The sequence below is a fragment of the Asterias rubens genome, chromosome 16, assembly GCF_902459465.1.
Source record: "Asterias rubens chromosome 16, eAstRub1.3, whole genome shotgun sequence".
NCBI classification, from domain to species: domain Eukaryota; kingdom Metazoa; phylum Echinodermata; class Asteroidea; order Forcipulatida; family Asteriidae; genus Asterias; species Asterias rubens.
The window spans coordinates 4,951,485-4,968,390 of record NC_047077.1 but is presented as its reverse complement, the minus strand read 5'-3'; the positions used below and the strand labels follow the sequence as shown (position 1 = coordinate 4,968,390).

Here is a 16,906-nt window from a genome sequence, read left to right as displayed (position 1 = left end):
AGCGGTAACTATGATTGATGCCTAATTGTGATGTAGTCTCTTAAGTTTTCTTGCGCAAAAAAAATTGCTGTTATAAAATCCTGTACATCTGTGCTATATTTAAGTTTCCCATTTTCTTCTTCTTCAAAAAAGTGTGAGAAAATTTTACTTTGACCATTTTTACAACCAGGGTTCCAATTCCAAAGGGGTGCTTAAAGACAGTGGACACTATTGGTAATTGTCAAAGACCAGTCTTCTCACTTGGTGTATCTCAACATATACATAAAATAACAAACCTGTGAACATTTGAGCTCAGTTGGTTGTCGAAGTTGCGAGAGAAAAATGAAAGAAAAAAAACCATCCTTATCGCACAAGTTGTGTGCTTTCAGATGTTTGATTTCAAGACCTCAGTCGAGGTCTTGAAATCAATTGAAACATTTTAGTGAGAAGTTACTTTTTTTCTCAAAAACTACGTTCTCAGAGGGAGCCAGTTCTAAACTACCAGCAACTCTCCATTGCTTGTTACCAAATAAGTTTATAATAATTATAGTTTATTACACAATTATTTGTAGTAACTACAAATAGTGTCCAGTGCATTTTAGGATAAATGAAAACTGAATTCATAAATACCTAAGACAGTTTATCCAATCTGACTGGTCGAGAGGGCATCACGTGGGGGTGTTTAAACGAATCATGATATAACACCAGTAAAAAGTGTTTAAACATGGGTGTGACACGCAAGCTTGAACCTGTGCTTTTCCTTCATTTCTAATCTTTCTTATATAGCGCATATCACATTGAGGTGCACGGTCATTCGTGTCAAATCATCCACTGGGTTAAGCCCTACCCTCTTTAAATTTGCTCAAATTTGGTTTATGGGTTAATCTTGGTTCAACGAGCTCAAATTTAAGCTCCATCTGACAAGTGGTTTTCGTGTTATGGCATTTCATTATTTTCGGTCAAAATGTGCCTGACGGCCTATATTCAAATGACCATAATTGGTGTCTTCGGAAAGGAAATTGAAAAAGCTTTCCATATCTGCCATTACTTTTTTTGTAGGAACTTGTTTATCTTTGATAAACTTTTGACCTTGAATTTGACCTTGTAGATCACGTGATCTGGAGATGATCTTTGATAAAAATTTACCCCCATATGTTTTCTCCACAATATCAATTTTTTTTTGAAATACAATATATTTGGCCAACTTAAATTTCCTACGCAAAGTACTTTAGTACATTACGTAGGCCTACACGACATACATGTACATACGTGTGTATTTCATAGCAAGGCCTATGTAATACAAGCAAAATCATGTTATACATACGTATGTTGGAAATGAATTGATTCATAAATATACCGAGCTGAAGTAAATATGATTAAGGAATAATGGGTCATTCTGTCCAATTCATACAAGACCTACCACATCGACCTTCCCCAGTTGATAATCCATAATCTTTTGAAAGGTTGTCCGAGAATTATCAGGAATAGTAATTAAGGGCCAAGCATTTTCTATCACGGACACATGTCAAGATTATTGAGTTGACGTTTGTATATAACTGAGTATTGTTAAGTTAGAAACCAGTAACAAAACCTCATTCAGTAATCATCATAATTGTGACGTTCTTGCGCATAAAGGCTTTGCTCAGTGGCTTCATTTTGTTCACTGTTTTAAGTGTTGAGTGGCTTGGTGAAGTTGCTTTATTCCAATACCAACCAACTCCAGGTCATTCAGTGATACATTTCAGGTTTGCCAATAACTAAACTATAAAATCACAAATGCAGTTGTTTGAAGATTGATTAAAGACACTTGACACTATTTGTAATTGTCAAATACTCCACAGTTGGTGTTTCTCAACATACGCATAAAATAACAAACCTGTGAAAATTTGAGCTCAATCGGGTCGTCAAAGTTGCGAGATAATAATGAAAGAAAAAAACACCCTTGTCACACGAAGTTGTGTGCTTTCAGATGCGTGATTTTGAGACCTCAAATTCTAAATCTGAGGTCTCGAAATCAAATTTGTGGAAAATTACTTCTTTCTCAAAAACTACGTCACTTCAGAGGGAGCTGTTTCTCACAATGTTTTATACTATCAACCTCTCCCCATTACTCGTTACCAAGTGAGGTTTTATGCTAATAATTATTTTTGAGTAATTACCAATAGTGTCCACTGCCTTTAAAGCCATTGGACCCTTTCGGTTCAGAAAAAGAAAAAAAAGTTCACAGATTTACAAATAACTTACAGGGTTTACAGAAGGCAATGGTGAAAGACTTCTCTTGAAATATTATTCCATGAAATGCTTTACTTTTTGAGAAAACAGCAAAACAATATAAATTCTCGTTAACGAGAATTACGCATTTATTTGAAACACATGTCATGACACGGCGAAACGCGCGGAAACAAGGGTGGGTTTTTCCGTTGTTTTCTCCCGACTCCGATGACCGATTGAGCATAAATTTTCACAGGTTTGTTAATTGATATAGAAGTTGTGATACACAAAGTGTGGGCCTTGGACAACACTGTTTACCGAAAGGGTCCAATGGCTTTAAAAAGAATATTAAAATATTTAAACCAGCTCAACAAAATGGAATCTATGAGTCTGCTGGTAAAATATAAGAACTATAAATAAATAGGGACAACATACCTAAAGGAATTTTACAGAATTAAGTAAGAAAAGAAATTTTCTAAGATCACAGATTTATGTAAATGTAACATAGTCTAAGGATGATGATAGTAGAAAACATCCCTTGAAATATTTCTGTCTGAAATGTTACATTTGATGAGTAATACATAACATTTATTTCCCATTTGGAGTTCATCGCTCAGTGAGCATTTAATTCCTTATTTTTTTTTAAATCGATGTCATGCAAAAATGTGTACTCGGTTTTTGGCTATTTTTTCTCCTGACCAAGATGGCCGATCGATATCAAACTTCTACAGGTTTGTCAGTTTATGTACAATACAATGTTGGATTACATAAATTGCTTACACTGCCAGCAACTGTTTTGTCAGCAAAAACCAATTATGCAATGTTCCTTTAAAACTGGTGGCCTACTGTGTACTATTTTACCAACATACATTCTTAATTAAAGGGAAGGTACACTATTATATTGGTAATTGTAAAAGACCAGTGTTCTCACTTGGTGTATTTCTAAATATGCATAAAATAACAACCCTGTGAAAGTTTGAGCTCAATCGGTCATCGAAGTTGGGAGAAAATGATGAAAGAAAAGCAGCCTTGTTGGACGAATTTGTGTGCTTTCAGATAGGAATAAAAGTCTTCTATTTTTATTATTTTAATGAGAAACTACCTATTTACATTACTACGTTACTTCAGAGGGAGTCGCTTTCCACAATGTTTTATACTATCAACAGCTCTTCAATACCAGTTACCGAGTCAGTTTTTAAGATAATATTTATTTTGAGTAATTACCAAACGTGTAGCTTCCCTTTTAGCCAATTGATAAAAACATTAAAAATTAAAAGGGGAAAAATCATAAAGAACAATTTAAAATGATAGAATAACTGTCGTCCAATATGAAGCATTTGTGACATGAAAAAGGGGTAATCAAAAACAGGCAAAAGTGGGAGATAGATGGTCAACCTCCTACATTCAAATGACATATGCACGTCTACTCTTTTACCTTGATTTTGTCGCCAGAAGCGTGTCACGATTCTCCCTTCAGAATTAATAACGGCAACCATCATGACTACGGTTATAACACAAGGAATGGTCTAGATTTTCACCAAGTTAAACAAGGGAAACCTCTAGAGAAAAAAAAAATAGGCTGCGATGTAGGCTGGACCCAACCTTACAAATAATCAATTTAGGGGGTGGGGGAATTGGCCTTCTGTCTTTTCTTTCAAAACCTTAGAAAGGCGTTTCCCGACCAACATAAACAAGAAATGGGTCTATTTGACACTCGTCTCAGTCAATTTCATTTGAAAGTTAATGCTTTGTTGCAATCGATCACAGGGCAGTAGTTCAGCATTCACTTATACTGGTCAAAATACGGTCATTCAAATTAAAAGCCACTCAGCAAGAGGCTGGTCAAACACTCAATGTCATCAATTGTATGTAGGTAGTAGACATGCAACTGAACATCATGCCTGTTTTTTTTTATGCCTTTTTATGCCTTTATTATTTTAAGGAATGGTCTAGTCTTGCACTAAGTCAAACAATGGAAACCTCTAGAGAAACAAAAAAAGCTGCGAAGTATGGTAGACTCGATCTTTATTTGCAAATTATTGATTCAGGGTTGGGGGGGGGGGGGGTCTTCTTTATTTTCCATCAAAACCTTAGAAAGGGTTTTCCCGGCCAGTGTCAATAAGAAATGGTTCAATTTGACACTCGTCTCAGCCAATTTCAATTAAAAAAATGATAATACAAATAATAATAACAGGTATTCATAAATACCTCAGACAGATTCGCTATTCCTATTGGTGGAGAGCGCGTCACGTTAGTGTGTATAAACCTTTGTTTATAACCAGTTAAAAGTGTTGAAACATGGGCGTGACACGCGAGCTTGCACCTGTGTTTTTAAGACAGTTTCTTCATTCCTATTGGTCGAGAGCAACGGCTGAAACAGTTGTGCCCATCACGTGCGACGCGCGCAGCATTCCCTTGTAAGGAGTTGTTAACCCGAGGGCCTTGACTTGGCCTTACCATTTCATAGCTGGAGGGGTGTTGTGTTGAAAAGTCATTGAACAATTATAATTTTTGCATTTTTTTTTTTGACAAAAAAGGTATTTATGAATGGGAATCAAAGTGTGTTGAATCAGTTTTCAACTAGTGTTTTAAACCCGCCGAGGCCTGGTTCTTGATAATTTACCTTGACTTTGTCAAGAACCAGGCCTCGTTAGGATTAAACCACTAGTTGAAAACCTCTTCACCACACATTGATTTCCTTATTTAGAAACGCTCCCCATAGAAAAACGTATCACAGCGTTTACAAAAAACTGAAAAAGCACAACAAACAAATAAATTTATCTGAAAGGTGTATACACAATGTTTCAAAAGAATGAGGAAAGTTTAAACAGGGAAGACATGTGTTTTCAGCCGTTTTTTTTAAAATTAGTCTGTGGACATAGCAGCTTCTTTATTGAAACAAGGGATGTTGTTCTATTCTGTTGTTGGATTTGCTACGGGTTCTAGGAATGGTTTGCAAAAATGGGTCTCGAGAAGAGGGAAGATTAGGGGTTGAGATGGGTTATAAAAAGTAAAGTAATCCTTGATATATGTTGGCGCCTGGTCATGGAAGGCTTTAAAAACAAACAAGGAACGCTTTGTTGCATGGTCAAAAGGCAGTAGTTTAGCATTCACTTACATGTCAAATAAGGTCATTCAATTTAAAAGCCACTTAGCAAGAGACTGGTCAAACACTTGTCATCGATTGTGTGTAGGTAGTTGACATTCGACTTTAAATCATGCCTGTTTTTTATATCTATATTTTTAACAAGGAACGGTCTAGATTTGCACTTAGTCAAACAATTGAAACATCTCGAGAAAAAATAGGCTGCGATGTATACTAGACTCAATCTTACAAATAATCAATGGGTTGGAGAGAGGGGAGGGGGGGGGGGCCTTCTTTCTTCACCTTTGAAACTTAAAAAAGGGGTTCCCGACCAATGTCAACAAGAAATGGTTCTATTTGACACTCAGCTGCAAAAAACCTTAGAAAGGCGTTTCCCGACCAACATAAACAAGAAATGGTTCTATTTGACACTCGTCTCAGTCAATTTCATTTGAAAATGAATGCTTTGTTGCATCGATCATAAGGCAGTGGTTCAGCATTCACTTACTGGTCAAATAAGGTAATTCAAATTACAGCCAGCCCGTGATGAGGCTGGTCAAACACTCAATGTCATCAATTGTAGGTAGTAGACATGCAACTGAACATCATGCCTGTTGTTTTGTATGCCTTTAAAAAAATTTTTTTATTATCAAGGAATGGTCTAGAGTTGCACTAAAATCGACCGGCCCAGCAGTAGTAGGCGTATATACTGTAAATATCAACCAACCTTCTCTGTTCGATAAGTGCACTGGGTTCTTTTATGTGCTTACAAAAAACACACAGTACCAAACATTTTTGATCCCATCTGAAGGATGAAAAGTGTCTTGCTAAGGGACACAAGTGTCATGGCTGGGGACTCGAACCCACACTCTGCTGAACAGAAGCTGCATAGCTTCAGGAAAATACTTAGGGAATCAATGTGTGGTGAAGAGGTTTTCAACTAGTGGGTTAATCCCAACGAGGCCTGGTTCTTGATATTTTTACCGAGACGAAGTCAAGGTAAATCATCAAGAACCAGGCCTCGGCGGGTTTAAACCACTAGTTGAAAACCGATTCAACACACTTTGATTCCCATTTATAAATACCTTTTCGGTCAAAAACATCAACACTTTTTGGTCAAAAAGTAAAATACATGCAAAAATTATAATTGTTCAATGATTTCTGTCAACACAACACCCCTCCAGCTATGAAATGATAAAGCCCTCCGCTGCCCTCGGGTAAACAACTCATTATAAGGGAATGCTGTGCGCGTCGCGCGTATCGCGTGATGTGGCACACTTGTTTCAGCCGTTGCTCTCGACCAATAGGAATGAAGAAACTGTTTTATAAGAACATGTGCATACTCTCGTGTCACGCCCATGTTTCAACACTTTTTACTGGTCATAAACAAAGGTTTATACACACCCACGTGACGTACTTTCCACCAATAGGAATAGCGAAACTGTCTGAGGTATTTGTGAATGTATGTTAAAGCGCCTTGAGTGCCACTTAGCTACGAATTTGCATGCTATAAAGCCACTATTACTATCTCTGCTCATTTCACCCCATTCCAAAAACTGAGAACAAGTCTCTGCAACCTATTTACTTGACGAGCATCTTAATTGAAGGCCCCTAATTAATTGTACTCGGCAGAATGTCTTTTTGACTCACCAATGACGTTTCTGAAACGTCATTGAAATTAGAAAATGGATTCATTCATCCGTTTATTGCCATGACATTGGATTCCTATATCAATAAATAATTGCCATGAAATTAGGAATGGATTCAAAAATCCATTAATTACCATGAAATTAGGATATCAATTGATTACCATGAAATTAGGAAATGCCTTTACATTGCCATGAAATTGGGAAATAGTTTAGTATATCGATAAATTGCCATGAAATTAGGAAATGGATTCAGAAATTCATTTATTACCATGAAATTAGGGAAATAGCTTTCCATATCCATTCCTACAACTAATATAGTTTTCATGGTCATTGGAGTTAAACTAAAAAATATGATGAAAGAAAATCTCCCCCACGTTAAACTCCATCAGGTTGGGACCATTGGTCCCGAAATTTGAATTACGCGCAAGACTTCCACAGTCTATTGCCATAAACGAGGATTTAGCATATAACCATTAATTGCTCTTCACGATCTGTCATCTGAAAGCAAGGTCAATAGGCCTTAAGCCCCTTTCACACAAGAGCAATAATTAGCAAGGGTCCCTTACTAAATTGAAACATGGTTGTAAAATGTTACAAAACGTACCTCGTGTGAATTGGACAACAATTTGTTTTCATCTTCTCTTCCAAAATCTTGTCAAACATTTTTACATTTTACAACCATGCTAAAAATTAAGCAAGGGACCCCGGTCAAATTGCTGTTGTGTGAATAGCACTTTAGCCTGATTGGTTTATGATTGGTTTAGTGTTATGCAAAATGCGTACAAGAAGTCTGAGGCCTGTTCATTGCGTGCGACCGTCCTGGACTAATTGGATGTGGGTTTGTATACCATGAGTGATCACCAATTATTTGAAATATAAAAATCCTAAATTGAATTCCATATAATTGTAGTCCTTCTTGGTTGAATACTGGTTTGTAGTAACGACGTCAGCCTGTTTTAGCGGTTGGTTTGTAATTGGTGAATTGATACCAATGGTTGTATAGTAGAAAACACAAAAAAGTAATAATAGTAATATATGATGAATAGAGCAAGGTACATCGAAGTTGAGACCAATTAGAACTCACTCTATGGTTCGAGTTAAATAACAGCCCTTATAGCTATAGCACTAGTCCAACCGATTTTCTACCCTACGCCAGGGTAGCAGTTAAAAAAGCAGGAAAGTCATTCCAGAACTGAGAAGTCTGCTGAAATCTCCTGAGTTCCTTAAATCTGCTTCACAGTAGTACAAAGCAAGACAAGTTATCAAAAGAACATAATTTATCTTGCATGTGTTATACATGCATGTTACATGTTACCACAATTACATGTTACCACAATTATAGTGATACCTCACCATGCAATGGTAATAAACAAATTAGCCCCAAGGCTCAAACAGGTAAAAGTATGCATAAAGAAGACCACCTCTTACAACAACAAAAACTAGTAACTTAGAAGAATCTGATAGGAATCAAAGAAGTGGGGAAACAAATCTATAATAATCCTACAAGAATCCTATTTGAATCCTACAGGATTCTGAAGACATTTTGCCTATAAAAATGTATATTTAAAAAAAAAGTTGTATAACCTTTTACCCCTAGCTGTTGTATTGATTTTAGTTCTACCTGCTATCATAAGCCCTTTTTGAAACCACGGCTTTGGCTTTGGATTCAGCTTCAGGCTCCGTCCTCTCGTCTGAAACCCTGATCGCGTATATGCAAAGCACACGCAATTGTCAAAAACAACTGCGGGCCAAGCTAGCCTGAGCCAAATCCAAAGCCAAATCCAGTCGTTTTGAAAAAGGGCCACAGTATTTATATGTATGTCAGATGCTGAGGATCTCAAACATTTAGGGTGAGGTACTGGCAACCTCTCAGTATTTATTTCATATTAACTAATTTAGTTAATTTTGCACGAGTATCTATAAAAAGAAATTTTTTGCTCCTTGTGGTTTTGTTTTGTTTTAATAATCATTTTTCTTGTATGTGGTTTTTAATCTAAGGTTGAGCGCCTTGAGGGCTAGCATTAGTATTTTATTATTATTATTATTATTTGCTTTTTTGTAATAATAACCCGAATACTGGTCTCTTGTCCAGCATGAGCTACTTCTACCACCCACAAATTACACACTTGCGCCTTGATATGATAATTACAACATGAGCAATCTGTTGACTATACTTGTCTGACTGAGGTAAACAGAGTGCAAACAATATGTAAATTGGTCTAGTTATGAATATCACAGCTGCCACCCTGTAGCCAAGGTTGCACATTAAAAGGACCATACCAGTTTACCTGTGTGATTTAGTGATGTGGAATCATAGGTGATAACTTTTAGATTGTTTAAAAAAAAAATGACGCACAGTGGAGAGTGTGTGCAAACAATCTGTTAATTGGTTAGTTTAACAGTCTATAAATGAATAAGGTAGGTGGCCTTAGCTTTCGATCCAAACAGGACCTTCTTCAGAGGCATAAAACAAGTACAAACAAATACATATCCATTTATAGAAAAAGAGAGGGGAAAGGGATTAAGGGAAGGATCCAGGAAGAAGCGGGAAAATAACAGCCAATCAAAGTTTCTAGTTCAGAAACAATATTGGTGGCTATGAACCAATAGGAGTGAAATTGCGAGGACAAAGGATGTTAAGTATGAAAGGATGGGTTACTGGACCATAAAAGTGGTAAATGTATTGTTCGACAACAATGCAGGGAGACATGAAAGGGTAGGATTAGAGAGCAAGTTGCATAGTTTTTAGTGGCTATCCGCTGTTGGATATGGATAATAAATACAAAATAAATAAATACAAACCCACCCCTGGTCTCTTGGCCAGATATTTCATTTGTTTTCTCAGCTCTCTAGGGAGTATACAAAAACTGTGCTGCCAAGTTTCAGCACACTAAGCTAAATCAATTACAAGACTTTAGCTGAACACGTTGCCTTGGATCGGTCAAGTTGGTCTTGGAAAAGCGTTTATAACCGTTTGTTATAAAATGCATGGGTAGAAAGATGTTTTTAAGTAGAATACAATGATCCACACACATTTGCATCGAAATTGCGTGGTTTTCCTTTTACTTTGCGAACTGACACGGTCGGCCATTTATGGGAGTCAAAAATTTGACTCCCAAAATTGCCGACCAGGATTGTCGACGAGGTAAAGGAAAACCATGCAATTTTGAGTGCATGTGTGGATCATTATATTCTACTTTTAAAATATCTTTCTAATCATATGCATTTTATAACAAACGGTTACAAACGCTTTTCAAGGACCAACTCAACCGATCCAAGGCAACGTGTTCCTTTAAGGACACAAATGTCATGACCAGGATTCCAGCCCACCTCCTGACGACTTGTCAACTAAAACATGAGTTTGATTCACTTAACTGCTCTGTAATGTCAATTTTTTTAAGGAACTGTGATTAAGTCTGATTCTTGTAATAATTCTGCAAACCTCATCGTTCATAAACACCCAACCAGTATTTTGGAAAGGAAAATTCCCTTCATTGGGCCCCCTGTTGTATTATTCTAAAGTTGGCTCTTAGGCCCCCAAAAGTATGATTCGCGTCCTGCCTTTTTTGAAGGAGCCCCCCACCTTTTTTTTAAATGGCAGCCGCCAATTTTTAAAGGACAACTGGCTAGGCTTTAAAAAAAAAAAAAAAAAAAAATGGCTGAGATTGTTAAAATATAAAAATTTTCCCTGTTCCGCCCCCCCCCTTTTTTATTTGGCCTCACTTGTTTTTCATTCATTACAAGGCTCCTCCTTATATTATAATATTGCTCTAATGGCTCGGTTAGCCTTCTAGATTGGAGCCTTAGATCTTCAGATTTGTCCTTCCTTGTTTTCTCTCTGGTCACAATACCTGGGGATTGGCTATTCTCTATAAGGCTGGTCCTCTTCCAGGGTTCTGCCCAGGATTTCTTTACAGTGGAAAAGTGTTTCCCTGGAAACCATTGCCAGATGAATCTGTTACACGGTGGATTATAAAGAAAATCAAAGAGGTTCTAAAAATGAGTGGCTTTGGATACCATTTAACCTGTCCATACTCAATTTTTCATTTCGTTGAAAACCTTTGAAAGGAAATTGCTGCGTGGGCGGTAGGTAGGAAATCGACAGGGACTTCTACTTTCGCTGTAGTGGATCAATGTGACTTCTCTTGATTGACTTCACTATCGCAGAGCGAGTTCTTTATTCCGCTAAATAACCTCATCATTCATAAACACCCAAGATGTCTCGTTTGTGTCAGAGCATACAGGGAAATGACAAGCAAGGTAGTGAAAACAAGTATTCACCGTCACGACGCTGGAACAGAATGTACATAGTAGCCTCTAGGAGGAAAACCATTAATGGAGGATTTTGAGACATGATGTGGAATACAGATCATTGATATCCTGACTCGTGAAGAATTGGTGTAATTTTGATCTGCAAAAAAAAAGTTTAAAAAACCTGGGCCAAATTTTACAGAGCTGCTTACGCACAAAAATATGCTAAGCAGCACACAATTATGCTTACCAGGGAAGTTTACCAGCATAACTACCATGTCACATGTACCGTTTGTGATTGGTCTCCGGCGCATTTCTTCTTAGCAGAGAGTTGTTAAGCAATATTTCCTGCTTAAGCAGCTCTATGAAATTGGGTCATGGTCAGAGTTGATCATTGCCCTTATTTACAAGCAAGGTAGTGAAAACAAGGAACATTAGAGAAATTGGAAAGAGAAAAAATCATGAAGATCATGAATTACGTTAAACTTACACGGTCTAATAATGTTGATAGTAGAAAACATCCTTGTCTGAAATGTCATATTTGATGAGAAATAACTAATCTAACTTCGCGTTAGGAGTTTATCGCTCAATGTACACACAATGGGGATTTTGAGACATGATCAGGAATACAGATCAGTGATATACTGCTTCGTGGAGTTTTGGTTAAATTTTAACTTGCAAAAATAAGTTCAAAAACTTGTCTTTAAAATGTTTCTGTTTATTCATGTGCTTTGAGTTTCTTTGATAGGTATATGGGTTGACTATCTGTGAAATTTATCTGACTCATAGATAACAATGACTTTTTTTTATATAGCACATTTTTCAATAAGGTATCAATGCGCTTTACATTAGTGCCCTGCGGTGGATGTCACAAAGAGTTAAGACTAGTCTTAACTCGAGTTAGGATGAGTTACTCGTCCTCACTTAGGACTAGCCATACGTTTTTAATATCTCCTAGGACTAGTCTAACTCATTGTGAAATCGACCCCTGGTCTTTGGGCCAATAACACAGTCTTTCTCAGCTCCCCAGGATCGAGTATACAGCCCTGGGCTGCTGTGGCGCTCCAAAGACTTTTTCAAACACAACCTCTTACCTTGCAGGTACCCATACACGTACATGTTTATACCCCTGGATGAAAAGAGAAGCAATGAAAGTGTCTTGCTCAAGAACGCAAATGTTAGTGTCATTGGAGGGATTTCATACCACACTCTGATGACGCTTGACATAAGCGCAGAATTCCCTGCTTCTGTAAGCACCGATTTGTTGCTTATGGTAAGCAGAGCCATGAATTGTGCCCAGAACTTGATTTCAATTAACTTAACGCCCAGCCACAACACCCTATTATATCCCTAAATCTACAAAAACAAGTTGTGCGAGCTCATATAACTTGATTGTTTTTGCCCGGGCTTTTACAATATTTTAGTAACAATGTTGCTCTTTGTATGTTTTGTTGTTTTCAATAGTCCATGACGGATTTTCACAAGGAAGCCAAGAATCTGGGAGTTGAAATCATAGCTGCAGAATCGTTCGTGGAGCATCCTGCGTTTCCGGTTGAAAATATCAAGGTAGGAAATTGACTTGATTAGTGTGTTAGCAGAAAAGTGTAAATTAGTAGATAACACAATCTTAAAGGCACTGGACACTACTGGTAATTACCAAAAATTTTTGTTAGCAAGCTTCCTTGGTAAAGAGCAATGGAGAGCTGTTGATTATTTAAAGCATTGTGAGTACAGCTCAAACATAGGTTTTGTGAAAGAGGTAACTTCTCACTCAAATGATAAAAGACTTCAGCTGATGAGGCCTTATATTAGGCTTCTGAAAGCACAAAAATTTGTGCAACAAGGCTTTTCTTCTTTCATTATTATCTCGCAAGTTCGATGATCAATTGAGTCCAAATTTTCACAGGTTTGTTATTTTATGCATATGTTGAGATACAGCAAGTGAGAAGACTGGTCTTTGACAATTACCTAGAGTGTCGAGACATGCCTTTAAAGGGGCACTCCAACAGCTTTATTCCAATTTCTGCATCTCTTTGCAACTCCTTGCCTTGGGCATGTTTCACTTCATCCTTCAATCTAGACTGTTAATAAGGAATATATTCTTCTTTCTGAGCTCCCCTGAGCTATTTTCATCTTAAACCTTTTCTTCTTGCTCTTACCAAAAGTGGCTTTTACGCCTTGTTTGGGGCATTAAAAGAAGAAAAAACAGCTGTTGACAGTAAATAATTTAATAAACAGGTACAGCGTGTTTTGTATCTGTAAAAATTGTCTTTATTTGTCCTCTGGCTGTGGTGACCATTTCAACTCAATTCAACACACACTGACTATGCCCACACTCCTGATGACGAAAAGAAACATTTCTGCAAAAGTCAGCCACAAAATTAAATGTCTACAAATATGTGGTTGAAAAAAATGTTTTATAAGAAGAGAAAACAGGATGAAGCAAATTATGCTTTTTTAAGATGTCTGACTTTTTTATTCAAATAATATTAAAATTGGATAGAGTATTGGTGGAGAGCACGTCACGTGGGTGTGATATAAACCTTTGTTTATGACCAGTAAAAAGTGTTGAAACATGGGCGTGACACGTGAGCTTGCACCTGTGCTCATAAGACAGTTTCTTCATTCCTATTGGTCGAGAGCAACGGCTGAAACAGTTGTGCCACATCACGCGACACGCACAGCATTCCCTTATAAGGAGTTGTTTACCCGAGGGCCTTACCATTCCATAGCTGGAGGGGTATTGTGTTAAAAGAAATCATTGAACAGATTATAATTTTGCATTTATTTTACTTTTTGACCAAAAAGTGTTGATGTTTTTTGACGGAAAAGGTATTTATGAATGGGAATCAAAGTGTGTTGAATTGGTTTTCAACGAGTGGTTTAAACCCACCGAGTCCTGGTTCTTGATAATTTACCTCGACTTCGTCTCAGTAAAATTATCAAGAACCAGGCCTCGTTGGGTTTAAACCACTAGTTGAAAACCTCTTCACCACAAATTGATTCCCTTATTTAAACTTGCAACCTCTGGCCTGTGGCGGGAGAATCTGTCCCCCCGGAAAATCTGTCTCGCCATACAGCTACCTGTGTACAATTTTCTACTGATAGCGCCCTCTTTTGAAATATCTTCGTTCAACCCATGTTAACTTTTAGTGGACAGAATGTCTGGGGTACAGCTCTTTCCCCATGACACCGGCACTCTGCCAACTGAGCCATCAAGCCCTCATAGGTTGTTGGTTTTCATGCATTATCACAGTAATGGAGGTCGCAGGTTCAAATCCTGCTCTAGAAAATATTTCTTTTTTTTCCCTTGAGATTCATTTGTACTTGTTAATGCGATATTGAAATTTCTTTAGAGAGTGGGTGCACGCATCATAGTTGTTGGTGCATACGCTGATATGACCAGGAGGGTCTTCTGTGAAGCCTATCACCAGAATATGTATGGCGCCAAATACGTCTGGATCATGACAGGTTTGTAACTTATACATGAACTGGCTTGTAACTGGATTGCATTATTTGGTTCTGCTTACATCATAGCTACTCTCCTTAAGCAGCTCTATGAAATTGGACCCCTGGTCACAATTGGGTCACAATTGACCTGGATTCCAGGTTCCAAAGACTTGCTCCTTTATGGGTCAGACCGACCCCAAAAATAGTTAAATGGTATTTAAACCCTGATTCTGCGTCATCTTGATCCTTTTCTGTGAGTATTTTTGACACACATTTTGGGTCATAATGACCCCCAAATTAGTCAGGCCCTACAGGAATCTGGGTCAGTACTAACGCTGAAATTTCTTGAGTGTAACAATAATAATAACAAGTTGTTATAAAGCACATTTTACAATGACCGTATCAATGCGCTTTACATTAGTGTCCTGGACATTGGGCCTATAACATTTCTTTAATCTTTCTCAGTTCCATGAAAGTGGAGTATACAACCCCGGGCAACGATAGCGTTCCAATGGCTTTTTTATATCAACTCTACCCTAGCAGGTTCCCAATTATACGCCGGGGTGAAAGGAAATATGTACAGTAAAGTGTTAAGACAGGGATTCGAACCTACACTTTGATTTTTTAACCACCAGGACCCAATTTCATAGAGCAGCTATAAAAAGCACAAAAGTTTGCTTAGCATGAAATTTTTGTCTTGATAAAAACAGGTTTACCAACCCTATTTCCACATGATTTTCAAAACAAGCAAAATGCAAGTAGAAATTTGGTTGTTAATCCTGCTTCAATCGAGGAAGAAATTTCATGCTAAGCAAATGTTTGTGCTTGGCAGCTCTATGAAATTTGGCCCAGAACTTGCATTCAACGCTTTAAACCACTTGGCCATGACACCCTAAAAGCTAAATAATATACATACGACGATGATGAAAACTCCACACAATAATCTTTTAAATTACTTACATCCATGTACATGTATCTGTGTCTAGGTTGGCTAGAATACAACTGGTGGCGAGAGCCGGACGATGCCATAAATTGTACTGTGGATCAAATGGAGGAAGCCATAGCCAACCAGTTTGGTGTTTACATCGATACCACACCATCGCATGCTCACTGGAAGCCAACACGCGCTGGATTGGTGAGGGTCTCTCTCGTAACAAGTTGTAGACCTTACCCAGGTCAAAATTCCAGTTGAACCTAGTTAACTGGGGTCAACTGGTTCAACTGGATAGTGATCAAACTCGTCCATTTTCCATATTAACCAACTGGTTTGGACTAGGTTTAACTGTGTTCAACTAGGTTGAAATTATAAACCAGTTGGTCTCTGTCCATTTTCCATATTAAACCAACTGGTTTTAACTGTGTTTAACTAGTTTATCAACTGGTTTCAACTAGTTCCAGTTAAACCCAGTTTAACTAGGTTCAACTGGAATTTCGACCTGGGTAATCACACTTTTCTTGGCCTTGTTCCCTGTATTCAGTGACAGGTAGTACATGCTAGCATTCACAGACCTTTATATCGCAATACCACAGCCCAAGTCTTTGCCAACTGAGGTTAGAAAACTATGGAAAGCCATAAATGCAAATCAAAACAGACAGCCATAGTTTGAAGACATTCTAATCACACCCAATTTTTGCGGAAACAAATCATAGGAGGTATTTCAGCTCATGAATCTTTACAGAAAGTGTTGAATTTGGTCACAATGCTTTGCTAACATTTGGCCAGCCATGCCACTCTTCGACTCAATGTTTTGCGGAAATCTAGTCGAGGCTGTAGCCACAAATTCGGACATGACCTCCACTTTGATAACCTGAATACTGTGATGACCTATAACTTAACCTATACATCATAAGAATTCAATATTGTTTTTTTTTGCAGTCTAGTCCTTTATTTCTTATAGTTGTGCTTTTTTTTTAAACATAAATATTGTTTTGTATACAGACAACCAATAATTTCTTGGAGAGATTTGAGACACTTTTGGGTACGAACAACTCACTGAGTCTGCCTGGATACGTGGATATCAGTCTTGTTTATGACACGGCTTGGACCCAAGCACTTGCCCTTCATCAGGCTCAAGAACGACTCGCTCAGCTAGGTATGGGTATTATATCGATGGTAGTTATTTATTTTTTGGAAGGTGTATGTAGGCCTTGCAGAGTTTTTGCTATTTCATGAAAGTGTTTGTTGATTTTGAGCGGTAGTTTTGATTTACATTTTAAATAGAAAGCTTTACAGATCTGGGAAAGTTGCAGGCTTTCATTTTAATGCAGGTCAACAATCTGT

The 16,906-nt window shown here is 37.6% G+C and overlaps 1 protein-coding gene across 1 annotated transcript in view; it reads left to right on the top strand.

Moving 5' to 3' along the window:
- Nucleotides 1–16,906, top strand: part of LOC117301050 (gamma-aminobutyric acid type B receptor subunit 1-like) — a 62,644-nt gene that overhangs the window by 33,184 nt on the left and 12,554 nt on the right. Inside the window, exons 7-10 of the mRNA XM_033784934.1 lie at nucleotides 12,640–12,741; nucleotides 14,532–14,646; nucleotides 15,612–15,760; nucleotides 16,565–16,718. Of these exons, the coding sequence (XP_033640825.1) occupies nucleotides 12,640–12,741; nucleotides 14,532–14,646; nucleotides 15,612–15,760; nucleotides 16,565–16,718 (520 nt within the window). The remainder of the gene's footprint in view (nucleotides 1–12,639; nucleotides 12,742–14,531; nucleotides 14,647–15,611; nucleotides 15,761–16,564; nucleotides 16,719–16,906) is intronic.